The sequence below is a fragment of the Hippoglossus hippoglossus genome, chromosome 12, assembly GCF_009819705.1.
Source record: "Hippoglossus hippoglossus isolate fHipHip1 chromosome 12, fHipHip1.pri, whole genome shotgun sequence".
Classification (NCBI taxonomy): domain Eukaryota; kingdom Metazoa; phylum Chordata; class Actinopteri; order Pleuronectiformes; family Pleuronectidae; genus Hippoglossus; species Hippoglossus hippoglossus.
In genome coordinates this window covers 4,103,433-4,131,334 of record NC_047162.1, presented here as the reverse complement: position 1 = coordinate 4,131,334, position 27,902 = coordinate 4,103,433, and the positions used below count along the sequence as shown (strand labels likewise).

The 27,902-nt window shown below is 42.5% G+C and overlaps 2 protein-coding genes and 1 long non-coding RNA gene across 4 annotated transcripts; 2 read left to right on the top strand and 1 right to left on the bottom strand.

Annotated features, from left to right (window-relative positions):
• Positions 1-447: 447 nt before the first annotated feature.
• Positions 448-804, top strand: LOC117771773. The gene is made up of 2 exons (XR_004615641.1): positions 448-685; positions 722-804. It is a non-coding gene; the product is annotated as an uncharacterized LOC117771773 (long non-coding RNA).
• si:ch1073-398f15.1 (cardiomyopathy-associated protein 5) lies at positions 722-7,061 on the bottom strand. Its single transcript, XM_034602512.1, has 2 exons — positions 5,716-7,061; positions 722-3,818 (listed from the first exon to the last, which is right to left on the bottom strand). Exons 1-2 carry the CDS (start codon positions 5,838-5,840, stop codon positions 1,571-1,573), a joined length of 2,373 nt encoding a protein of 790 aa, XP_034458403.1. The 5' UTR covers positions 5,841-7,061; the 3' UTR covers positions 722-1,570.
• Positions 5,512-27,902, top strand: LOC117771771 (homer protein homolog 1-like). 2 transcript variants are annotated; one of them, XM_034602513.1, is made up of 10 exons: positions 5,512-5,518; positions 8,734-8,844; positions 18,028-18,184; positions 20,297-20,428; positions 21,061-21,153; positions 24,001-24,143; positions 24,704-24,869; positions 24,985-25,095; positions 25,189-25,269; positions 26,061-27,902. In XM_034602513.1, exons 2-10 carry the CDS (start codon positions 8,840-8,842, stop codon positions 26,247-26,249), a joined length of 1,077 nt encoding a protein of 358 aa, XP_034458404.1. In that variant the 5' UTR covers positions 5,512-5,518; positions 8,734-8,839; the 3' UTR covers positions 26,250-27,902. The 2 variants fall into 2 exon arrangements, with proteins under 2 accessions (XP_034458404.1, XP_034458405.1); XM_034602514.1 differs by lacking the exon at positions 5,512-5,518 and adding an exon at positions 8,486-8,712 and having other exon boundaries at positions 8,743-8,844.

Here is a 27,902-nt window from a genome sequence, read left to right as displayed (position 1 = left end):
GATTATGAAAGGTTAGAAAATATGGACATTCATATTTTAAACACTGGGGGTCGCCAAAGCCCAATTAATATGAAGACAATATGAATCCAGTCAGATGACCACTGGTAACTCAAGCCTTAAAACATTGCTTACATTACTCTGCTAATACAATATACCACTGTGCTACACATTTTAACTTCAGGCACATTCACACTAGGTTTGTGCATGTTTGTTAATATCCGTGAGTGTGTGTTTCCAGTCTCCTCTTCAAGGTCAGCAGGGCCACAGATCACTGCTGAGCTCCAGATGGGAACTTTGGATTCAGGCCTGGAAGCAACGGTATCTGAAAATACTGCCTAACATGGATCCGCTTTAATGACCACATGTGTTTGAAAAGCACTGCAGTGTTCAGTAAAAAATTGTCATGTTCAGTGTTTGCCACCACAAGGCTGTTTCTACATTCTGTCTGGGCCCACCCTAAATCAGAATTTGACACTGCTTTCCAGTCAACCGTGGCCCAGTATATAAACTATGGCTTAGTAGTAGATGACATCTTGTGTCCAGCAATTCAACTTTTGAATAAAAAAATAGCTTATGGATCTTTCAAATATAGGGTAAGAATAAAAGTAACGTGTTAAAATGTCTGACAATGATCTTTAACTCCACACCTCTTGATTAGATCCCACTTGCAGATCATGATCTGTTTGTTTTTTCTTGATAATGTGGAAACAGGTACACACAGGTTTATAATAATGGTTTTAATTAAGCATACATTACAGCCATGGTAGTCTTTGGAAACATTAAGGATTAAACAAAGTATCAGGGAAAAAAAGTGCCAGTGTCACTAGGCACGTCTGCATGTATTCCACACCTTTTTGACTGTTTACAAGTAGATACACGGCACACAGACTCCTGGTTGAGACGAGGTGTCAGGTTAAAAGCGGGAGAGGCTTATTTATAGCTGAAGATCCACCCTAACCTCGCGCAAACACATGCACTCTACCCCTGTTTATTCACACTCATAACCCATATCTCTCCCTTCAAACACTCCATGATTCATGCATTATTACCACCCTGCAACACTGGAGAGACTGATGAATATATTTGATCAATGTAGGACTGCAACTAACAACTATTTTCATTTTTCATTCATCTGCCACTTTGTAATCAATAATATAGTTTATGGAATATAAAAAAACGGTTTAAAGTTTCACTAAGCTGAGGGTGACATCAAAAATATTCAGTTTACAATGATAAATGGCAAAAAAAAAGGCCAACCTTCCCTTTTGAGAGGCTGAAATGCAAATATTTGACACTTTTTCACTATTTGTGCTTGAAAAATCACTTTAACAATTATTTGATTATCAAAGTAGTTGCAGATTATTTTTCATGTGGAGCGACTATTCAATTAATCTCGAAATAAGTGATAATAACAATTGAATTCATGCATTAGATTAACAACAGGGTGCAAATTATAAAAACTAGCCCTAACCCTGAAACATTTAAACAATCATATTGGAAGTTTTAAGACTCAGTTCAATGCAGGGCAAGGCACTTGACATTAATATGATTGAAAAATACTGTCGCTTCTCTAAAGTATTATACAATGTCCTTTGTCTTTAGCTGGCTCAGTTGATAAAGCAGCTGAACTATCTCCTTGTTTTTCAGGATTAACTTCTGTTATAGCCGAATCGGGTGATTTAATATTTATCTCTTCTGATTCAGTTTGTTCCTCTTCTACTATTTTGGTGTCTTCCTCCTCGGCTGCCGCTGGTTTCGTGTCTGTTATTTCATTGCTTTCTCTTACACTTTCAGTTTCCTCTGACCCCAGTGCATATTCAGACATAGAAACTTCAAAAGAGGACAGCATGGTCTCCTCTCCATCTCCGTCTCCTTCGTCAGCAGTCTCCTCAGGTGATGCTGTCTCTTTCTCTTCCTCCCTCTGCTCCTTTCCACCAGCCTCTTCTTTTTCCTGTATAATGGCATCAACTGGAGTCAGAGGTGTCAGGTCCAGACTTGCCTTAGGAGAGGTTGTTGCCTTTTTCCTGGGAGGGGCAACTGGTTTATGCACTTCCAAATCTTGTTTCCACAGTTGCTGATCTGAATTGCCGCTGATATCCTTCTCATCCAGGGTTGTAGGATGATCATCTGTAGTTCCCCAGTCTGGTTCCTCCGCAGGAAACTCAAAGCTGGAGATGCTAAGTGGGTCTACTGGGATTTCAGTGACTTTTCCTACTGTTATGGTGACATGTTTATTTGTCTTAGCTTTAGTCTTTGGTGCTGATTGCGTGTCGTCCTCCTCTACTGATCGAGAGAGGCGCTCCATATCACATGGAGAAGAGTTGGCACTAGACCTGAAGAAGTCAGTTATTTCTTCCTCTGAGTTTGGCACCTCACCTTTTTCAGGCTCGGACGGAAAATCAAAATCATACAAATCTTGACACAATGTCCGAGGACCTTCTTCTGGGCCTTTTTCTTTATCGGTTGCATCCACCTCCACCGCAGGAGTCTCATCTATCAGGGCATATTTCTCTAAATATCCCCTGGCCTCCCTGTCTGAATGCCTACTGTGGAAGGACTTCTCCGAGGTCACACTTTCTGTATCCTCTTCTTTTTGTCGACTGCCGATTGCTTCCTCATACAGGTCGGTATAAAGGAAGGCCATGGCTTTGGGCTCCTCTAGCAAAATGGGGTCAATAATTTTGGGAGGTCCTTCAGGGAGAAAGATCGGTGTCAGGATGTCTTCTTGGCTTCCAAATAAAGTCGAACCACTTGGTTTTGACGGGAGTCTCAAGGGCGTACCTTTGGCATCTCCACCTCTGACCTCTCTCTCTAGACTTTTATTGAGATATTCATCTGTACCACCGTAGAAGACCTCATCTAGAAGCTCGATGTTGATTTCCCCTAGACTGACTGTGTCGGACCTGTCGAGATTCACAGGCTTTGCTGTGGTGGTGTTTTTAGACTGCACTAGTTTAACAGAATCCTGGCTGTTGGCGGTACCCTCGACCTCGGGATCCACTTGTCTCTCTGCCACCACAGCAGGACTTCCTGGAGCCTGGGCATCAATCAGGTTGAACGCCTCAAAGTAGTCCACATGTCCTGAAGCTCCTCGGCCTGGAGGACTGGCCACTGGAGCCCCTGGTGGATCCATTACATGTGGACCTATGGGAAATGAATGCTGCGTCTGTTCAAGTGACACTGTAGGAGTGTCTGTTAAGAACATTATTTCATTATCATTGGTCTCCTTGATTGCTTTAGGAACAGGGCTCTCCTCCAGATAAGACAAGTTGTCCACCATTTCTTTGCTCTCCTCTTCATCCACAGTATCATGTTTAGGTGGAACAACAATGTTAAGGATTTCGGAGCCTTCAGACACTAAGCTGAATAGCCATTGTTCTTTATCTTCCTGTGGCTCAGTTGATTCTTCTTCAGCTCCTTCTCCTTTGGTTTTCACGTTTGGCTTGGAGACTCCCACTAATTCTGGCCTTCCAGAGATGTTCTCAGAACTTTCTGCCAAGACTTCTCGTTGTCTCCTCTGACCGCTTGCCCTCTCTTTAGTTTTCTTCTGTCTGGAAATCAGCTCCTCATCCATGATGAAGATTATCTTCCCTGCCGGAACAGACCCAGGCTGTGCATGCCGTACTGCAACCGGAGAGCTGAGATCCAGAGTTGATGCTCCAGCTTCGGATGCCCACGGTGTGCTACAGCGACTAGGGGTCGTCTCCCATGCGATCCCGCTGTCCTCTCCTTGCATGGTTACCATGGAGAAGGAGGAGTCCATCATCAGGCACTGCATCTTAGGCTGGACGTTGTCATCGTGGACAACCTCACGTAAACTGAACACACACAAACACAAACAATGTGGCAGTGAGATGAAACCACTCAAAATATATCTATACACAGGTAAGGCCAGATATTGGCTCCCATGTATAAACGATGCCTGTCAGTTTCATCATGTGTTGACGGAATTTCACCACGTGAGTTTCAAGTTCTGCTGCCGTAATGAGAAGATGATGATGTTATGAAGGGACCTGATACTGTTTGAAAATACTGATGAGCTCTGAGCTGCCAGTGACACCACACCATCGAGCAATGCTATGACATCAATAAGCAGGACTGGTGTAATGTGAAGTTAGATAATACACCAATCGTATTGCTAAAGCAAAGCAGTCTCTGACAGTTAATGAGACGGGACAGTGACTGAGATGGACGGCAAAATATTATAAAGCAGGTGTTGTTACAGAGTCCTAACAACCTGCAAAAAGACCTTCAGCCAGCTTTTATTATATTATATTTTAGGGGAGTTTGGCATCATTTTTAAACTGTAACTCATTCAGATTTATTGAGTATCACTCATGAGTCAAAGATCCGAACAGCAGGTCTGGACCTCTCGTGAATTTTGTTCATTCCGCAGAGAAAATTGGTAAATGCAGCAAACCACTCGTACCTGCCTCTTAACAACAAGTGTTTCTACAAGTAGTTCTCCCAATGGCTGGATGACATAATTATTTCAACTTAGATTTAGAAACTTGTTAGGCTCTTTATTATATTTTACTCCCTTTTGTTTATTCTTTTTTTTTTACCTCTTCAGCATATTTTCTCTCCCCCACCCCCCTCTCAAAAACATGAGAGGGGGTTGGGGGTGTTTGTTTACAGTAACAGGGCAGCTGTGGCTGAAGGGCGGCTGTGGCTGAGGGGTAGAGCGGTCGTCCTCCAACCTGAAGTTCGGCAGTCCGATCCCCAGTCTTCCCCATCTGCATGCCGAAGTGTCCTTGGGCAAGATGCTGAACCCCGAATTGCCCCTCATAGAACAACAAAGTGCTGCTAATAGATGCACTGTATGAATGTGTGTGTGAATGGGTGAATGTGAAACTGTACTGTAAAGAGCTTTGAGTGGTCATCAAGACTAGAAAAGCGCTATATAAATACAAAACCATTTACCATTTACACTCTACTTTACAACTCAGTCATTTGTGGCAAGTCGTTCAAAGAGGAGTGACATCGGAAAACACTTTCAAACGTCTCAAATCATTTCTTAAGCTTTTCATTTACTTGACTTGAAAATATTGACAGGAAACAATTGTTTTGATGAATCTGAAATTATATTTGTGCTGTCCTTGTTTGAGACATATGTCATTTTTTACTTCTATTACCTGTATGTAGTCAATTATTTATGTTGATTTGAATGGGTTTTTCTCCAAACTCTATTCTTTTGTCAGATGTACAGCCTCTCAAACAAACACACAGTCACCAGTTTAGCTACAGCTAGCTAAGACCAATGCAACCATACAGGAATAAATAGGAACTTTGACAGATTTAGATTTGCATTAAATCCTGCCTCCATCAGTATAACACAATTCATCTTTCAAAATGATCAAAGTTCAATCTACGTCTCTTTGACACTGTTACAAAAACAATGCACAATAACCCTCATGATTTACTGACTGTATTGGATTGCATTTTACTGTACGTGTTACTAATAATCTAGCTGCTGAATGTACAAACATGCACCCTAACACCCACAGACACACACACAGTCACACTGATGCAATTTCCTTAATTATTTGATCATTTCATAGGGGAATTCATTCAAGTTAGTACTGTGAAATAAACCGTGTCCTCTGAGCTATACTTGGGATTTGTTGTAAATGAAAAAAATGATTTCACTTAACAACCAGATGAAAAAACAATTAAGTGAAACCACAGAAAAGAACCACAGCTCCTGATCTGCACCTGTTCCGAAGGTTCTCCACTTCATCGCTGGCGTCGAGGTTTTCCTCAGTAATATCTTCAGGCGTCAGCGCCGTCATCTCGCCGTCAACATCTGACCGCGCAAAATCCTCCGTCACACTATCCATTATTGTAATATCTTGATGAATTCTCTCCAGCCTTTCACCACAACTCAGCGCTGCCCGGTCGATCCCATTCTAAGCGAGTGTGTCTGAGTCTGGTCTTCATGCTCAGCCTAATCTTGAAATAGAAAACGAGTCTTCCAGTGTTTCATCTGGAGCATTTGCAACATGTAGGGAGGTTAATTTGTCATCTGTTCACACCCTCTGAACCCTTGTTTTTGGTATGCACTATAAAGCAGGTTGATCTGGGTTAATAAATTGCAGTCGGTGACTAATCAGAAATATAGAGATAAAATGCAGCAGCATGAAGTAAATGTCTTGGTCTAAATATAAGTTTTTGCTGCCAGCCTGTATCCAGTGTCAAGAGTCTGCAAGCCTGCAGGTCGGGAGTGGGAACACTTTGGTCTTTAGGTGTGCACAACAACAGATAAGACGTCACACAAATTCAATTTTAAGCTCTAACAGTTGACAGTTAGGAAATTAAAATGGATAAATAGAAAGCTTGAGCACCACCACCTTCACCTTTATCACCTCTTTCCCCCTAATAACAAATACACATGGGCTACTATACAACTCTTAATTCAACATTTCTTTATACTCTATGTAAACGATGAGCCTTTCTTGGTTCCTGACAGACGCGTTAATGAAAATGTGAAGCACACATCTGTTTATGTCTGTCCTGCAGTGTGAGTGAGACAACATGGCAAATGAAAGAGAGTTGCTGGGGAGGGTTCGGTCAACAGGTCGTATCTGGGCAAAAGTTGTCCTCGTGTGCAAACCAGTCCCACTTACCTAATCATAAACTGTAACTGTGAACAACACAATTGAATCTGTTATATAATTACTTCAATGGTATTCCTACTTTAGAGTTTAGTTAATCCCAGTGGTTAAATGTAACTAAGGAACATTTCCTGAAGCATTGTAGTTAAGTACAGTTAAATAAATAAAAAAGATCTGGCTCCAAATGCACGAGATGGCAGAATTGCTAGGCTTCATATCTGGATAGTGGGATGATATGGAGATGTGTCGTCCTTATATACAGTCTATGGGCATGATGGTTATCCACACAAGTTTGCAAGTGAATGCAAGTACATTTGAGGCCAAACACTGGAGTGACATTCTTTCCCACTGCTATGCATGCATCCGCGGCTGTAAACGGCAAACCAGTCTACAGAGTAATGATTGGGTTCTTGGTGTGAGGGGGGAAATAATAAGTGGACTTGGTTTGACTCTAGCTGACTTGATCTGCCGATCTAAATCAAAAGGGGGCCTCATCCCTCGGAGGACGTGGTCTACCTGGAACCGAACAGAAACGGTCTGGTGTTCAGAGGCTTTCCCTGATCAGCATCACCAGCTCATCCCATGTGATACTCAAGCATCAGATGTCTTGTAACTTGCCGGGGCCATAACCTCTTCCAAAAACGGTTCTTGACTGAGGGATAGGTTGGGCCGGGATGGATCCACCCGTTGGAGCCTCAAGAAACCTTGAGGATGGAAGAACGCATTTGTTGGCCGCATGTGAAGGAACCTTTAATATGGGACAGCCAAGTCACGCCACTGTGACGCAATCGGTCCTCAAATGCAGCATTTAAAAGGACGCGGCCCCCGAATTGAGAAACAGTGATAAAGTTGAACACTCCAAATAAAAATGCTCTGTACAGTCAGGGGGCCCAACAAGGCATTTTTTCCCCCGGCGGCCCCCTAGAAGTTTAATCCGGCCATGTTTGTGGTATAGTGCAGTGTGATTTTTTTTTTTTTTTTTAACACACATTTTGTTTGCCTTACGTTGCAAACTACACATCTTTATCTTGGCCGCACACCGGATGTGAGAACACCGTTTTCGCCAGTGACATCAAAACTTCACCCGGCAACGTGATGACGTCGTTATGGTAACGATCCCTGAGGGCGGCGGAGGACGATGAATGAGCCGAGAGGGGCTGACAGAGAGCAGAGGGGCCGGGGCAAGACGAGAGGATGAGCCGGCCGACGGAGCAGCAGCAGCAGCAGCAGCATCCGCACCAGCCTCCGACCACATCTGCCGGATCCGACTCGAAGCTCCGTTCCGAGTGAGAAATAAAGACGCGCGACCGGCGTCGGTTTCCCCTTTAAACAATCCGCCGTTGAGGATGTGATGCCGGAGCCCGGATCATGCACCGATCGCTCTCATCTGCGTTCCCTCCAGAAGAAGCAGGGGAGGTGAAGCCCCGTCATGAAAGAAGATGTCCGCTTTGAAGGACTTGCTCGGCGGCTGTGAAACCCGCTAATCTCGGACGGTGTAGGGTCGCAGGGGGGGGTGGGGGGTGCTGGAGGAGGAGGAGGAGGGTTTGATGGCACAGCGGAGAAGGAAAGAAAGCACCAGGGACTGGCAGCAGGGTTTGTGAACAGCGGGGTTTGTTGAGACTGAAAGAATAGATGTGGCTGCCTTCGGTTCGGGATAAGTCTCCAGACAGATTTCACATCAGCAGCACTCACAGACGAGCGGCGGATGGATGCACGTGAAAGCCGCGGTTTCCCCCGACATTTGAACTTGGTTCTTTTCAAAGGCAGCTCCGGCGCGGCGGGCGGAACTGGGCTGTAAAACCCACGGTCCTGCCGGGGGGAGTCGGGGTCGCTAATCCCCCGCCTGGGCTCAGGGGGAGTTTTGTCTTTAGCTAGCTAGCATCAACTACTGCCAGGGCTGCGGTGCGTTCACGGGCACCGTGCAAGCGCGCCAACCACCAAGATGTACCCAAGGGCATAGCAACGACAACAACAGCAACAACAAAAACAACAACAACAAGTCATGTCGGACTGACAACGGCACCGTGGCTCCACCGGCCGCGAAGTCACAGCAGCGACCACAGCGGCTCATTGCCAGGCGGGGAGCGAGAGAGAGAGAGAGAGAGAGAGAGAGAGAGAGGGGGGTGGGGGGGGGGGAGATCAGACAGCTAACCCCGCTCACATCGCCCTCCGGAGACCACCGAGAGCAGCAGCAGCAGCTTCCAGCCACTCCGCATCCAGCCAACATGGGGTACGTAACTTGTTATTCTCCCCCTCAACGTGTCAGGGTGTGGGACTGTAGATGCGAGCTTTCAGCAGGAGGGGTTAGCCACCCCAATGCTAACTGGGAAGTGCTCCTGTTGTTACTGGGAAGTTAGCAACACATGGGAAATAACCAGAGGAAGAATGCACGGACCTGGCAGAGTGTCACACACACAACACTAGACTATTATGCCCACGTACTGCCTCCGGACAGTGACGTGTAGGTGACAGAAGCCCAGAGATCAGACTGTAGTGAAGGAGGCTGCTGTTTGGATGTGAGACCACAGGTCGGAGCAGTGAATAACTAATAATAATAATAATAATGTGATTCATTCTGTGTAGGAGGTTAACCAGTCACATGTGGAGCTGAAGCTATTCGTTTATGGACTGAATTATTTGGGTGGTTTTGTTTTTTCCTGGACTTTTGACAGACGTAACTGCTCAGAGAAAAATGTTTTGATGTTTTTCGTAAAACCAAATGTATAATCGATTAATTCAAAAGATGTTCAGCAGAGTAGAGGATAAGGAAGATAATCGTTAGTTGCAGACGTATATAAACGAATTATTTGGGTGGTTTGTTTTACCTGGACTTTTGACAGATGTAGCCATAAGTTCAGAGAAATGTTTTGATCTTCCAAATGTTTTGATCTACCAAACATAAATGTGATTAATTCAAAAGATGTTCAGCAGAGTAGAGGATAATGAAGAGAACCGTTAGTTGCAGAAAAAGTCCTGTGTTTTATGGTTTGTAGAAGGTGAGTTGATGTCAGACAACAGGTCAGAGCAGTGAATAACTTGGTAATAATAATATGGTTGATAATAATTCGTGTTTGTACTGAAAAATAATCAGAATCAATCAAAGATGGTAAAAATGATCACAAGAAGTGAAGATTTTGTAAGTTTTCTGTGTCACTTATCAATATTAACTGAATATTTTGGTGTTGTGTTTTTCCTGGACTTTTGACAGATGTCATTATCCGCTCAGCGAAATGTTTTGATGTTTCCTAAACCAAATGTATAATTGATTAATTCAAAAGATATTCTGCAGAATAGAGGATATTAAAGAGAATCATTATTTGCAGACATAGTCATATGCGTTATGATGTCTAGAAGTATACGCTACTGCTGGTTACTTAATGACTGAGTGTGATTGAAATTGTTTTTGGAAAGTAAGACACACGCATTATTGTCTTTTTGATTGTCCCCTACAGAAAATGTAGCTATAAAAGAGTGTTATAATTCATTTTGTGCTGCCAGGGAGGGATAAACCTCTTTACATCAGCATCAAGACGGTGATGATCTCTCGTACACTTGGCTCATGCAATGCATGTGGCTCAACCTGCAGATGTATGGTGATTCTCCTGATCAAGAGCGACCTAGTTCTTACTCCAGATGCAAGCAGATGATGTAGCATGTGATTGGTTTGTTGTCATATTGTGGTTGGAGGATGGGGTGGGGCAGAAGGGGTGGGCTGAAGTGCTTACCTCCTCATGCGAAGCACATCCTCTGTAATTCTCAAGGCCACTGGTTTATAATCCAGTGCACCACCAATTCCTCCGACACAGACAGAGAGCATGTCCTGTGCCCTCAGCCCTTAATTAGCCAGTCAGACTTGGCTGCTCCGAGAAGTGCTGGAGCTTCTGTTCTTGTATAATAGATGATTGTAAACAAGCTTGTCGCCCTGAAACGTGGCTGGCACTTGGAATAAAACTGTCCAGGCAATACGTTCTACTGCACTGGTCAGTCCAGCAGGTCACAGATTGATTTGCAGTCAGCCTGGTCTCAGTGGAAACAGATACATATTTTGGGAGCGCACATCCCAAAATATTGATTTGAATAGTCCAATATCCCCCAAGGGGATCAATCGTCTAATCTTATCAGTATTGACTGTTCTCATAGGAGTTATTAGTGTGTCCAGTTGAAATTGACTGACAGCTGATGATATCATTAATAAAAACACAGGAGGAAGGAATACTTTGCAGTATTCACAAAACTTAATGCATTTGGTGACAACAGACAGCACATATCTTTTACTGGCAAAAGAAACAAGTATAAACAATAGGTTGTTACTCAGCAGCAACAATTTAGACAGATACAACCATAGCACTCGTGTACCACACCTTTGATTCAAGTGTAAAAGAGATCAGAGGATTGAGATGGAAAACAAAAAACTCAGACAAACTCCAACCTGTTAACTTACTGTCATAGTCCTATTCAGCCACAGTATTTGTGAGAAGAGAATTCATTGACGCACCTCTGCTAGTTGGACTGAGTCACCAGGGGATGACATTTACCAGTGACTAGTCGACAAATCAACACACATTTTTTGTAGTTTTCCCTCACCCTCGTCGAGGGATAAGGACAACAGGCACCTTGTACAGGTTGTTGAGCCCTATATGAGGAAAAAAGTGATTTGTGAATATGGGGTGTAAAACATATAATTTGGTTAAAATCGATTGACTAGTCTTAATGTCACAGTGAAGGAAAAGAAAAGCATGATGTATTTACTGAGCTATAAAAGACAGGACACTCATTTTTATCTCCGGTGCATTAAAATGTGATGCTAGGGAGGAAGTGATGGACACAGGAGCTGTGAGAAACTCCTTATGACAGAAATATGATACACAGTTCACATGTTGGTTGAATGGTGCATGACTATGTAGGCTGGGGCCAACTCCTTTCATAACGTCTTTATGATATTTCATAGGTCAAAGAGAGGTGATCTGAAAAGGAAATACTTCCACTCTCTTGTTGTTTGACTTTTTACATCCAGACAAAGAGAAAGAAGTGGTGGAATGGACATGGCACAAAAATTGCCTTAAAAAAAAAAATGTTAAAAAGAAAGTTTCTGCCAAGATGGTGTTTGCATATGATCATGTGAAAAATCCTTCTCCTGTGGCCTCTGAAGCCTCTCAGTGCTGCATATGACATATGGGTGTTTTCAGCTGGAGGTTTTTTGCCTTGCCAAGCCCCCGCTGCCTCCCTCTGCGAGTGGGTTAACCGACAGGGACACCGGGATTGGATTGGGCGAGAGAGCATGTGGGAAGGACAGGGGGGAGACAGAGTTGGAAGATGTTCACGGCTCATGACCAGCCCTGAGTCACGTGGGCCGTTTCCATGACGACGCAGGCAGCAGCTATAATGCAGGGTTATTTTCCCAGTGATAGACGGGGCGTCTGCTCATGTTGTCGTCAGATTATTTAGATTTTTCTTGTTGTTTTATTTTTCATGTAGCGGACGAGTGTTGATTCTTTTATAACCGTAACGTGAATTATTATCGCTAAGAACGTGAAGTAGAACTGAAACAATTGGATTATTGATTAGTCACACACAGTGGCAGTTAGGCACCTGCCCTTTTCAATGCAATCTAAAAACCGGTTATACAGACTTACCCAGAAAGCATGATGTAAAACCAGCAGAGACCAAATGGCCTAGAATTAGTTATCATTCCTTCACCACATGTGAGGGATCCCTCTCCCAGGACGCACAGAAGTGCGATATAAATGAAGAAGTGCTTCGATGTTTAAAGTATTTATACATGAGAAAAATGTCCGACAGAAATTAAGGGAGTAATCTAGTTCTATTCATAATCCATGGATCGTGGTGCACGATCAGCTGCCACCACGATCACCATCCACCATCACGATCCAGGATCTGTTTGATCCACCAAGATCATGATCCATGGTCCACCATTAGTGAATTTCAAGCAAGAATAGTGAAAAATGCCACATACTTGCAGATTGTATGTAATTGCATTGGAAGGTTTTCACCATTTTATGACGTTAGATGTTAATAAAACAAATGCTGTAAATTGAAGCCTTACTAAAAATAGTAACTATACATGAGAACACTATGAATAATTAAGGACTCAGGCAGAGGTCAAACTTCATCATCAACTTACTCGGAAAGATTTGCAGCAGTCGTGTTTGCCAATCTGAGCACGTTACCTTTTCATTCTCAGAGAGCGCACATCTTTGTATGCTTCCGTACAAACACCTGTGTGTGTGTGTCTGGTGTGTGTGTGTGTACCCTCTGTGTTGTAAGCGGAGAACTGCTGATTTGATAACATCTGCGGTCAGATTCCTCTGTCCAAGCACTTGTCATTGAGACTTGAATGCCTCAGTACGTTTCATTGTGAAAAGGGATTATGGGCTAACAATCACCACACACTCTCATTGAGACACACACCACCGCGGCAGATTCTGATCTAGGCCACGCTGTCGGACTAACACCCTGAATATAAAAATGACCCGCTACAGTCTGGTCAGGGCAACCTTTTGAGAACTGAGACCTGACCACTGTGTTAAACAGCATAAGTACAGGTTTTTTGTTATCAGTTCAATTGACTTAATCCAAACCAGCATCTGAACCACATCTGCCCCATTGAAACCATCCAGAAGCAGCAACATCGTTTTTAAGAGCTCTGACGGGTTGATTTTTTAGCTGTATATCATACTGCCCAGTAAATATCTTTAATTAAATCAAGCCGCACTAAAGTGCACATACTCACAGACACCAGTCCCCTAAATATGCCAGATTTTTTTCATCAATATCACTATATTGTTTTTTTGCGAATTTCAATTTTTTTTAACCCCCAATTAACATGATCACTTTCAGTCCCAAAACAACAACATTATTTGGGCTTTATTTCTCTTCGCATTAAAATACCAGGACTTCCTAGTTCTACACTGTAAAACTGGATCATTGCTGTATCTTCATTTTTATGTCTTCTACACAGATTCTGACTTTTTGGCTGGGTCGTGCAGCTTTAGCCTCACGGAGCATTCACACATACGGATACAAGTTCGCTGCCCTCTTACTAATCTGTATGTCTGTGAGTGCCTAGTTTACGTACCCTGCTCCGACTTGACATTTGTTTTCTGACGTGTGCGCTTCGCCACACGCAGCAACAGCGTTACGATTCGTTTTCCACATGCCATTCTTCATAATAACCCAATAGCTCATTAAGCTGTAGACAATTGGGAATTAAATGAGAGGCGGCTTTTCTCTACCTCTGTTTAAAATAAAGTACTCATTGTTTGAAAATGTACTAGGAATTATTATCACTTGCAAGCTTGAACCCTTCCAAACCTGTCCTGATATTAATAAAGGGAAGTTTTCATGTTTGAAAATTACAAATGTATATATTTTCATGATACTCACACTAAACTTCCCCAGCAGTGATAACTTTATTTCCATCTCTTCTCCTTTCTCTGTATCAGAGTACTCACCCATGTACTCTACTTCACAAATATCCTGCATGCTGTATTTAACATGCATATTAATATTTACAGTTCAGTATATTCTTACCATCTCCACTGCTGAGCTGCCAGTGTGTGTGATCCAGTGTTAATCCCGGGTGCACATTGCCACCATCTCTCTGATTAACCGTCTATCTTTAAATAACATCTGCCGGGTCTCCACTCTGCTGATTTAATTAACACACTGACTGGGACGTGCCGAGAGCTCCCCAGAGAGGGGAACAATCGCTGTGTCCCAGGGAAGACGACCAGGGACACTCCGCCAAGCCATCAGATTTGGTTTCCCTGGAAGTCTCGTTAGGGATATGAATGATCCCAATGTCAATATAAAGAGCCTGTATTGTTACTTGGCTACATCTGGATTCATTGATTCATTGTAATTCTAGCACGGTTGTAGCTGCTATGTCTTGTAGGATCTCGTTTGTTTGTCCTGTAATGAAGAATGACAACGGCAGGATCTCAATTATCTGTGAATCGATTTGGATCAACGTTTTATTTTGATACCTGTATCAGATATGTCTGTTGAGAGATTCATGTTCTGCAAATTAGGACTCCGACTGACTTTTATTTTGGTGCCACCATGAGACATTATGTTCCCCTCAGCAGGGAGTTCAGTAACTTAGGTGATTCCCCTGACTTTTAAATTTATACCATCATCAGATCAAGATTTTTATTTGATTTTGTTATTTAGGGATGAAACAATAAGTCGATTAAATGACTCGTCGCCCAACAGAAAACTAATGGGAAACTACTTTGGCATCAAACATTTTATGGATCCAGCTGCTGCAGTTTGAGGATGAACTGCTGTTTACCTCTGTTTTTTTTTATATTATTGTAAACTGAATATTTTGGGCTTTTGCACCATTTACAGAACAATACATTCTAAGATGACACCTTGGTCTATAGGGAAAGCTGTGATGGGCACTTTTCAATAAATTATTAAAAAATAATAGCCAGATTATTTGATAAACAATAATTCTTAGTTGCAGCCCTATTTTGGTTTATGAGCCAAAACCTGCAAAACTAATGATATTCTATTCAGCATCAGCTGTACTTTGTGTGTGGTGCTAAATTAGCAAATGTTAGCGGGCTCACATGCTAAACTATATTATATGTCTGTGTATATTTATGTGTTGCAGATTTGCTCTGAATATTTAGTTCAGGAGATAAATAATTAAAATTTTTGATTCATTTGATTTTTTTCATAAAATTTTGGATCTATAAAATGTTGAGAAACGAACAATAAATGGCTTTCTCAATGTGACAGAGCCGACAGAGATTTAATCTTTTGTCAGTTGACTAACCGATATATTGATAAATTGAAATTGAAATGAATTGTCTGTGCATATTCTTCTATTGAAGGTTATGCAAATGTTACTGTCCATTTATGTTGTAAAGCTTCAATATACATTTAAATCCCCTGTCCTTATATTGAGCTGGAGGAGATGACATGTTCATGTGTTGGGATGTTTCCTGAGTCTGTACATCTCCAGGCAAAAAAATCTGCTCTGAGTCCGTTGTGGATTTCCATGAGCATTCAAACCACAACCAGACTCGTATCGCTTGTTTTGCTTTTAATCCCAGACCCTGGGAGCTTTTGATCCAAAGCAATGGCTGGAGGGCGTCCAGGGCCTGCTGATCTCCCTGTATGTCAGCACAGGTGCTTCCAGGTCACCTTTGGCATCGTCGCATCGCTTCATCCGCTTTATGTCAGGAACACGCTCTGCTGGTCAAGTCTGGCCTGCACGTGCTCACACATACAAGACCTGAATATAACAGCCTGCCGCTTTTCCAGGTAAAATCATCCGAGCCGGTCACTGGGAGCTGCCTCTGTCAGGTATGGCGGTAGCGTTCAGAAGGCAATGACTGACGCCCAAACACTAGCAGTGAGAGAAACATGGATGTGTACAAACTATGTGCACAGTATCGATCTGAACCCACATGGTCTTGTTAGCTCCAATCAATCGACCTGTTGTTTGTTGATCAGTCTGATCCTCACTTTGTCATGCAACGTGCTCTGGACAGCTACGGCAGCATTAAAAAGGGTTACTGTGAGTTGTGACAACCTCAGAGGTCGTCGCCTCTGAAACAGCACAGCCGCTGGGCTCACAGGGAGATGATGGTTGACCGTGTCCGTGTGGGCGCCGCCTCTCTTATTTTTAAAAGTAGAAAGACATTTGCATAAATGCTCTTCAGCTTGCTTCTTTTAAAAATGCACGATTCCTCCCTGATTTTTTTTTATCTCATCCGCCAACTCGAGGCAGTAGGTTTAAAGAAAGACGCCCCACAATCTCTGACTGTCTCTTTCTTCCTCCAGGTCACACGCTGCATTTCTTATACAGTGTTCTTTAGTGCTTGTTTTTAGATGCACTAAATATCATTCAGGTTTCATAAATATTGGCTTTATGATTGTTTGCGTGATAGACTTTTTATTTTTGCATACATGATTATGACTCTGCAGTGGTTTATTTGTATTTATGAAAAACTACAGCACGCTCATATTATGGAGCAGGTATTCTTAATTTCCATGTTTTTTTCGTTATACGAGACCTGAACATGTTAATCTGGTCTTGTGTTGCCAGTTAACAACATGACAGGTGATGATGGAAGTTGTGTACACGTGTGCCTTTACATTTGTACGTTGCCACACAAGCACACTTGTTCTGCAGCGTGTTTTTTCCCCCCTCTTCCAGTCACTGATAATACCACAACACAGCAGGAAAGTGAATTATGGATGTCTTGGGATCTGGGAGCTGTCTCTCACTCCTCTGAATTATCGAATTCCTCAGTACTTCCACTCCTCCTTTCCTTGGTGTTGGGTATTTGATGTGGAGCTTTACTCGCACATTTGCCTGTGTGTCTTTAAGCTGTGATGGTGGGGCTGCTACAGTTTGGTCGGTGCACCGCTTTGTTTTGACCACTGATTGGATTGTTGTTTCGTGTTCCTCAGAGGATGAATCCCACCAACAGTTGTGATGCTCTGACTTTTCTCTAGCTCTCTTCTCTAGCCTGCAGCAGGTCAAAGTTTCCAGAATTTCTGTAAAATATCTTCAACACCTACCATGTGGGCTGGTGCGATAAGTTTGTACGGATGTTCATGGTTCCCTGACTCATAGTTCGTGTGTTTTTGTCTTTTGTTATTAAACTTTATGTCTACTTGAACTACTGGTCACTAAATCAAATTCAATCATTGGTCATCATCTGACACAGAAAGGTTAGTGTTAGTCAAAAAGTAATGTTGATCATCGCTGGCTGTTGTATAAAACTGTGATGTGCTGAGTTGTGAATTTAACAGTTGCAACTTGCGAGTGAGACGGTCGGAAAATCTACTCTCTGCCCTCAGCTTGTGTTTGGTAACAAGGTTTGAAAACTGCTGCAGTTGATTTAACAGCTTCCAGATTCTGCTTCGTATCAGTGTGTCCCTACCTGTCAGATACAGGAGCTAACCGTGCAATTATCCGGCCAATAATCTGCTTCAGTAAAAAGAAGCAGGCACAGATATATTAGTGTGTAGACTTTTTGACTTTATCTGTTATCTGTTTTTTTAAACTGGAGCTAGGTGCCCCCTTTAGTTGTACATACCTGTATGTGATCACCATCACTATGTGTATAATGAGTACAGCTCTGCAGGTGGTCTTTCATTATTCTTATTCAACTGTAACTCACGGGAAGGTCCTAAAACAACAGGATGTTTCAAACATACTTTTGCTGGAATGTCTGAGACAGCAGGGATGACAGAAACTCCCACACACACAAACTGTATTTGTCTGTTGTCTGTGTAATTAAAGTATTTTTCTCCACACAGGCCAGTGTTTTTGTTGCATGCTGCACATTTCAGGCAGGTTGACCACAGAGTTAAAGCCATACAGTGAAACCAGATGCTGATCCCTCCATCTCTCCTTCCTCTGCAGAGAGCAGCCCATCTTCAGCACACGGGCCCACGTCTTCCAGATTGACCCGAACACCAAGAAGAACTGGGTTCCCACAAGTAAACACGCTGTCACGGTCTCCTACTTCTTCGACAGTACCAGGAATGTATATCGAATCATCAGCCTGGATGGATCTAAGGTCTGTTTGTGTGTTGTTTCCTCCCTTAATGGGATGTTTTTTTTATTACAGCATCTCTGTTTAGTACTGATTTTATAAAAGTTCAGTTCAACCACGACTCAGTGGACGGTTCCTCACAACTCAGAACCATATCTTAAACATAAAAAACATATGAATGTCACATTTAGAGATACTGCACACTTAAATGAATTTCTTAAAACTCAATCATATGACTATTATATGATGAAATGCATTAATGCTGGTTCTAATATCAAATGGGTTGAACATGGCTCATAACGCCATCTAGTGCTTTTAACCATCTTGGCCGATGCTTACATAGATTCAACCGTTTGGGACGTTTCTCAATGTCATGACATTTATATATATATATATATATATATATATATATATATATATATATAATATTTTTTTTTAAATCAATGCTGAAACTACACCCCTAAACCACCACATCGTCTACGATTTAGAGATGTCCCTCATCCTCTCTGGCCATTAGGCTCTCTCTCTCACTCTCTCTCTCTCACACACACACACACACACACACACACACACACACACACACACACACACACACACACACACACACACACACACACACACACACACACCGTTTGAACTGCTGGCTGAAACAGCCGCCTGTGCGGGACAACCGTGGTCCTGGGCGTCAGGAAACTCCAGAGGCGAGAACCCTCTACTTCATATGACCTTTCTATCGTTAAATTGTGTGTGTTGCTCATAGCGAGACAACATACAGTAGATAACTGAAGGTGACCCTAATATCCACCTGTAGCTTTTCCGTATTGTACCAAACCACTGATGGTCATAGCCCCAAAAAAGAATCTCCACCTAAATTTACATGGGAATCAATAAAGTTTGAACTAATCAACAACAACAACAATCAGAATCTCCCACCTCGATCGCCCCGGCCTGGCCTCTCCGTGCTGACGCAGTGAAGGGGCGTCCGGGCCAGTCGAATCTATGTGGCAGTGATTATTTTAGTCTTGGGAGAGGTGCAGGGGTGGAGTTACCCTGGTTATGCAAGAGCCTCTCTGGGCGACTACGTCTGTTGTTGAACCAGCAAGTTCGCTGTGCTGGGCTCAGCTGGAAATAGCAGAGATTGGGTGGGCTGGTGCTGGAGGAACATCATCATCCCCACAACAATACGTCTTCTCAGCAGGGAACAAGGAAGCACGCACACAGAGACAGATGCCACACAAAGGCAAATCGTTCTGATTGTGTTGCTTCCCAGATTCCAGAAGTGAGCAAACATGTGTTTGAAAATGAAAACACTGCATGTGCAGGGTTCAGCTAAATTGAGGTTTTCAGAAAATTGCAAAACTTAAAACCTTTTGTGTAGTGTAAAGAGTTTTCCAAGTTGTTACATTTATATTTGAATTGGATGAAAACCCCTTATTGTAATGTATTTTGAGGGTTTGAGTTATAGTTACATATTGTAGAGTACGACAGTAAAACATTTACATTCCTTTTTTCCCCCATATACTGCACATGTTCAAGATTCAATCATCTTTTTTTTTATAGATTTTTTCGATTGAATGTTGGACTCTTGTTTGCACGTGGACACAAACTGGAGCTGGAGCTCTCAGCCGTGATGTCAGCTTTGGTTTCCAAGCTCGCCTTTTAAATCAGCCTCAGAGGTGTTTGGAAACATGGGAAGTTTGAACATCTACAGTGTTGTGCCAAACAAGCAAACTCAGTCTGCTGATGAGAAGTGTTTCCATTGTCAAGAATGAACTGTCCAGCTCAATTGTTTTTACATCATCTTGTATAGCAATAAATTTGAGAGGCAGCAGCAGCAGTTAATTTTTGAAACTATAAATCCTCACAACCATCTGTGCCCGCCTCTCTCCCTCCCACACGGATCAATAACAGAACTGTCGCTTTGGGATTCCTCATTGACTGCTTCCTGTTTACCAAACAGTAGGAACGCAAAAACCCACGTCTATACAACACACACACACACACACACACACAGACACAGTCACAGTCCCAGCAAATATCAGATATCCAGCTGCTTCAGCCCGAGGCAGCCGTCCAACATTTATTTTTACCTTTGAATTTGAAAAGCTCAGTCATGTGTGTGTTTGTCGTCCACAGGCCATCATCAACAGCACCATCACCCCCAACATGACATTCACTAAGACGTCACAAAAGTTCGGCCAGTGGGCCGACAGCCGGGCGAACACAGTCTATGGCCTCGGCTTCTCGTCTGAGAGTCTCCTGGTCAAGGTGAGGACACAGGAAACAGACCCAGTGTGGCCCCAAAGAACTTTCTATTAAAGATGTGTCTGAAAGAATCCAGCTGTTCTGGCCTGATTATCAGGGATTTATGTTTTTCTTTCTATAAATGAGGTTTGAGTGGGGGTCGTCTTATCTTTGTGGACGAGACAATTTCATGTTAAAAATGTGTTTTGAACGAAAAGGGCTCCAGTGTAACTCTGTCCTCTGCAGAGTGTGTTATTATGGGTTGTTGGTAGCCTCAGTGTTGTCTGTCACTAATATACAAAGATACACTGGGCCGGGTGATATGGACAAATATTATATCAAGATAAAGAATATTCATATCGGTTGATGTCAATAATTATCACAGTAAATGGCACATGATTATTTCTGTCAAGTTTAAAGACAGATTTTTGCTCCTGGGTGAAGCTTGAGAAGAACGACAAACACTTGATAAACAACAAAACCTTTTATATAACAGAAAAGGCTTCAGTGATGAGGGGTGTTATTGTCCTTAGATGAATCTTCCCTAACATGATAAGTGTAAAGGTGTTGTCGTCAAAAACAGATGGGGGGGGGGGGTTGTCTCATATTCAGGCTCATGTTGTTACAGTACAGTAAGTTGCTCCTGTTACTTTTAGTTTGCAGAAAAGTTTGCCGAGTTCAAGGAGGCAGCGCGGATAGCGAAGGAGAAGTCCCAGGAGAAGATGGAGCTCACCAGCACTCCCTCTCAGGTAAAAAACAACATCTTCATTGATGTTGCCTCACACACATTTCACACTCGGAGGCCTCTTTAAAGAAGTGAACCTCTGTAACATGTTAAAAGGTAGAAAAGGTTGATGTTTATTTATGTTTTTACGAAAACAACTTGCTGGAAACTCCACATGCTGCTTGACATCTGTCAGGTCTGGCTACTTCACATGACAGATGTAATTCCAGTGAGTAGCTTGGAGCAGTAATAACACTTCCACAGACAGCATGACGTGAGCTGTTAGGTAGTGAGAAATGAACCGTGTGTCCCAAACCATCGACTGGCAGCGTGGGTTCAAATCACAGAGCATCTCCCATCAATCACGCAATGCTAGCGTAAAAAAAAAAAAAAAAAAGGTTATTTGTATAGATTTAAAAGAAATAATAAAAGCAAAGGTGGAGGATTTAGTCCGTCTGTATCTTAAAAATCAATCCTAAATAGATGGGACGCCAGTGGAGTGAAGCCGTGTGCTGAAAGAGAAGTTTCCCTCTTGAGATATTCAACATTTTCCAAGCGTAACTTTTGCTTTTGTTTCAGTTTTTATCTTGTTCTTCTCATAAGCTGTTGGTTTATTTCCAAACTACCCCATCTCAGAAACTCATCTCTATATAATCTCACCATTCATCATATAGCTACGTGATGAATGGAAAGATTCTTGGCCTTTACTGATCTAGTGTCGTTCCAGTATGTAATTCATGTTAATCCAACTAATGTGTGTGCTCACTGGGTTCATTTCTCCACTCAGTATCTATGATCTATCCATAATTCACTGTTAATATGTTAATGAAGTTGATAAGGAACCTCTTGATAATGACTAAGTGAACGGCCAACCTGTGTGAATCCCTGCTCATTACAAATAGATGAGAAATGAATGGAACAAGTTGATTTATGTTTCACTGACACTGTGCTCTTCCAGCCACTTAACAAACACCTTGTGGCTTGTTCTGCCTCCCTAACCACTCCTCCTCAGAGCGGCGCTGCCAAAAGGAATGTGTTGTCACTCAGCAAACCTGGTAAAAAGAAGGTAAAAGGAGAAAACGGAAAGAATCATTTCCATGACTCTGATCCGATGGCCCCTTTTTCCCAGTCTCACCCCCAGTCAATGATACACACCTCCCCCTGGTGTCCTCCCTGCCATATTTTTCTTCTGTGCAACATAAAGTATTAATACTCCGTCTAAACTGTGAGTGCACATCGATGGATCTGTGGCTTTTTGCATATGAATAAAGCCCAGGCTCATCACTTATTGATACGATGTTGTTTTGGTGTAATAAGCCGGTCTTTCTTTTCCGGGGGACCACCCTGTCATCGGTCTCTAACAACCTCATCCATCATCTTGATGTTAGAGTAACAACCAGAGGATCCCCTTCTCCCAGAACCTCCCGCTGGCGACCCTCCGCTCCTCCTTTCATGCTCTCAAAAAGCAAAAGTCGGATAAAATTAGGGATGTTTGATAAACAAAAGAGGCAAATTGAATCAACAAATTGAGACGGGGGTGGAAACATCCTGTGATCTGAAGCGGATGTTGTGTCCAGTAGTCATGAGGAGTCGGAACCGTTCAGAGATGATGAGGCTCATAAACTTCCCTTTTCTGCATTTCAGCTGAAAATCCGGTTGATTTTTGAGAGCATGGAATTATTAACACTTTATCACTGAAAAGTTGTTGTGTCTCAAAATCCAAGCTTGAAGGAATCATTTTACATTTTCTGGAAATATGCTTATTGAATGAGAAGAGCAACACCACTCTCATGGCTACACATTTAATGTATATCTGCAGCTAGCGGCTGTTTAGCTTAGCTTAGCATAAAGAGTGGGAAACAGCTAACCTGGCTAACCTGAAGGTAACAAGATCCACCCACCAGCACCTCTGAAGCTCAGTAATCAACGTGTCATAAGTTATTTCTTTAATTCATGAAAAGTATGAGTTGCACGTCTGCATTAGCTGCCAAATCACGTGCACATGCACAAAGTACCAACATCAGAACGTCTCTGTATCAGTTTCAACGCTGTGCAAGTCTGAATCAAATGCTGTTTGGATCTGTCCTCTGTGCTAAATCCATCTCTTTCATCGTCAATACCCAGAAACACAGTGAAACAACCAGTTTTCTCATCAGTCGTTGGAAAATATTTTTGTCCTTGTGCTGCGACCGGAGCAGAAGAGGTTTAAAAAAATACAAGATCGTCCCTAGACTTTCAAATTTCATTCACGCCAACTTCACAGATGAAGTCAACGAGCTCCTGCACAGTGTGATAATGTCAAACATACAGCAGACTCTGCTCTTCGGGTTGGATGATGGAACCAACGAGAGAATTTAAAGCAGCGGTGGTCATTAATGACTTCAGTGGGGAGATACATTGTAACGTCCACTGCTGCTGCTGCCTGTGAGAGAGCGAAGAACAATCCCCTGCCTTCATAATATTTATAATCTGTTTCCCCGAAGTAACAATGCTACACTGTCATCTCCTGCACCAGGTGCCAAATACTGTGGCTCTTAATTATGGAGGATTTACATAACAGAGACGCCTTCGTGGGAAAGACACAGAGATGTTATCTAAACAGATGAGTGGAGCAGTGTGAAGTATTCCATGTCTGACAGAGCACTGTAGGGATGTGAGGTGTTAATATGTCAGTGTTCGAGGTCAGAGCCAGGCTAGCAGTATCCCTCTCTTTACAGTCTTTGTGCTAAGCTAAGCTAACTCTCTCCTGGCTCCGTATGCAACAGACAGACACTCTCGTCGAGCTCTCGGTGTGAAAAGAAAGAAGCACGTTGACTAAATGTTGATTTAACAAATAATGTTTTTGTCTTGTCTCACCAAAATGTCAAATCAGGAGTCGGCCCCGGGTGACCTGCTTTCACCTTTGACCCCTGAGAGCATCAACGGTACGGACGAAGACAGAGTCACCCCAGAACCACCGCAACCCGCTGAAGCCAGAGCAGAGCCTTCCCAGAATGCACTGCTCTTCCCACACAGGTAAACGTGAGGTCACAGCGACAATGCGACCTGATTAAAGTCAGAAATGGAAAGGCAGAGTGTTCCCTATGATGATTTTCATTCGGTTACAGCTCCTCAGTGTCTTTCTGCACCAGACACCTTTAATTGACCTTTTATATGTGATGCTGCTCATCTCATTTTCAGAATCCGGCTGTAATGGAAAACTGAACAGTTTCTGGTTCTGAAATTCTGCACAGATTATGTATTTTTCTTTGTTTAATGCAAAACATGTCAATCATCTATATTTTTAGGCCTACATGTGAAAATCAGTTGAACAGCAATAATAACTGACTTCATCATTGTGCATAAAGGATATCAATTTATATAACATAAAGGAATGTCAGTAACGGCTTTAATCAGATTATCAACTTTTTTATCCAGCTCTATTCAGGTTTCAGTAAATGGCGAAACTTTTCATAGTTCCAGACATTTTATAGACTAAAATCCGATTAGCAGTGAAATGAATGGGCAGATTAATCCTAATGAAAATAAATGTTTGTCCCGCTCACATTCTTATTTTTTCCCTTTTTTCTCCGTAGTTCCAGTTCGACCAGCATCAATAAGCACTGGGAGGCGGAGCTCGAGGCACTCAAGGGGAACAACGCCAAACTGACAGCCGCTCTGCTCGAGTCCACAGCCAACGTCAAACAGTGGAAGCAGCAGCTGGCAGCCTATCAGGATGAGGCGGAGAGGCTACACAAACGGGTGATCACCACGCACAAAAAACACAGAAATATAAAGTGTCAGACTTCTAACAATATAAGATATATAAGGGTTTATTTTCCCCACACCGTGACAAAGGTTTCTTTTTGTTTTCCAGGTGACGGAGCTGGAGTGTGTGAGCGGTCAAACAACGGTCATCAAATCTCAGAAGACAGAGCTTAACCAAACAATCGAGGAGCTGGAGTTGGCTTTGAAGGCCAAAGAGGAGGTGTGTTACGTCGACATGTCGGTGTCATGTCAGCTCCTAAACATACGCATCCGGTTTGGTCTTAATATTTGTACTCGTTTCTACATATTTCAGGAGTTGGAGAAGCTTAAAGAAGAGGTGCAGAGTGCCCACGAGTTTCAGTCCCACAAAGACACTCTCACTCAGACACTACAGGCAAGTAAACACTGTGCTTACGTCAACATGTTGCAAAGTCTGCCACAGAAACAGTAAATATGACCAGAAGAGAGAGAAAAACTCGACTACAGCCACACTACTACGTTGTTGAAAATGAGTTTTGGAGCCACAAAAAACTGTTTGGAAACGATGACGTAAAGTAGACCCTCACAGCCACTTCCTGATTGGGTCTTTAGTGGAGACGATGTAGCCTTTGCTGATTCGTCAGGCTCTTATCACGTGATCCTCTATGGGTAGAAAACAACAGGCATCAGCCTCAGCTACCAGTGTTGAACAAAACATGGTTTTTCAGGCCTGTTAGTATTGAAGGGAAACGCTTGTGTGGACAGAGATTGTTGTTTGTTCAACAAACTGCAGCCAAAATGGCGGCAAACTCATCGTTTCCAGTAATACAGTGTAAATAAAATCCAGTATTAACATTACTACTGTCAATATGCCTCTTTACTTATTCATGAATTATTTTTAGCTAAAAAGTTAAAGTGAAAGTATTTGATTTTGACCACATCTCAACATGTTTACATTGTAAGTTATTTGAAATCTGTTTCTCACTGTGAACAATAAAGCTATTGCTGTGACATTTTAGTTTTTCATTAAAAAAAATGTCAAAATCATGTTTTCACTTTGTCAATCTGGGTAGTTCAGGGTTAATTTAAGGTCAATGTCAATTTGATCAATTTCAAATTAAATCTACAACTTATTTCGCTGTCTCTTTAGCTTTTTCTTTTCTGACAAATGAGTCACTGAAATAAAGGTCGTATTGTTTGTGACAGGACACGGAGACGAGGAACCAGACGCTGGAGGCCCAGCTGAGCGACCTGGAGCAGCGTCTGGAGGGCAGCCAGCTGGAGAGAGAAGCCTTTCGCAAGAGCCTGCGCTCCCTGCTGGAGCTGCTGGACACCAAGATCTTCGAGCTGACCGAGCTGCGGGACACGCTGGCCAAGCTCATCGAGGGGAGCTAGACACACACAGACGCAGACGCACACACACATGCACGCACGCCTCCACTTCCACCAACGCCAGCGCGGCAGCCAGTGTGGCCCAGAGAGTCGCTCTAATGACAGAATTCACCTGCATGTCGGCACTCACATAATCACAGACATGTACAACAACTTGAATTCTCTTCTCTTTTAGTTCCACATGTATACGATACGTGTAAAAGAGTATGTTTACACACTTTATGCATTAACGGTACACACATTTTGCTACGTCCGCATCGTTTACAAAGTGCAGAGGGCTTCGCTCGGGACATGCCTTCCCTCCGCTCGCTCCACTCTGGATTATTCTCGACTTTGTGACCACACAGAAACTCTGAATGAATCCATTTTTTTGAATTTTTTTCGAATATCCTTCCGTTCGAGCAGACGTTACATTTTCTTCTTGCTTTCTGCTCCTTCGTTCATTTCGACTTTTTTTTCGGCTTCGCTTTGGTGCAGTTTTGTAAACACCCGGAGCCTCCGATTGTTCCCTGTCTTCTCTTTTTTTTCTCTCTCTTCCTCACCTTTCTCAGCCACCGGGGGTCATTGTCAGCCAAATGAACACTGTAAGAGTCGACTCGGGCTTTTCTTACACCCTGAGATTGATCTTTTTTTTTCATTATTGAAACTCTGGAGGGTCGAATGTGATGAAGAGTTAAGTACTGATGTTCCTCCTCTGACTGAAATCCACTGTTGGACCGCCAAAAAAAACAAAAAAGGCCATGGAGGACCTGCAGTATGTCTTATATTCTTATACAATATATGAGCAATACAAAAAGGGAGCGTCCGAGGGTAAATAAACACTTCCCACTCTCACTTTCAGGTAATTTTACCCCTGTCTTGATTAGACCACAAGCGAGGTGGGATTTTATTCAATAGTTTTTCTTTCTATCTAATTTTTTTTTTTTAAGAATATTATTGTAACAAATTCATAGTGCACTTGTAAAAATGGGGTTTGTGTGTGTGGGTGAATCAGATGATCTTGTTTTCTTTCCCTTATTGTTTCTGTTGCTACTTGAAGTGCAATGATTTAATCCTTTTTCTTCTTTTGTTAATTTATTACTCAAAGAGCTGAGTTTGTTCTAATGATGAGCTGTAAAGCAAAGATCTTTATTTACATCTCCTTTTCACTTCATCTTTTCTATAGTCTGGTACGTGGGTGTTGAGGTACTTTAGTTTTTTGGAAAAACTGGCAATATTTTTGAACTATTTATCAGAGCAAATGAAGAAAAAAAAAAGCCAGGCGACGGAAGTTCAAATTTGCAAAGAATCTGGTTTGCTTCTTTTGCCAAATAACGTTTTCCTGTACAGAATTTTTGCTGACGTTGCCTTTGGTACAGCGATGCATCAACGGTAGCTAACTAGCGGTACTTTCTTTCTTTCGTGGGATTTCCTATTGCCAAAAATTCAGCGACGCTGAGAGGAAGAGGGTACGTGCACCTGAAGAACACTACTTAAGGGCTTGTTGTCGGTTCTGTTACATTTGGGAGACTTGAACGATTTTAGCAGTGACTTTATCACGTTGACTCTTGCAGCTTGAAATGGAGAGAAAAAAAAACCCATTTGAATAATACTTTTAAATGTTGATTATACCACATGATTAAAAACACAAATTGTAATTTTGAGTTTATAGTAAAA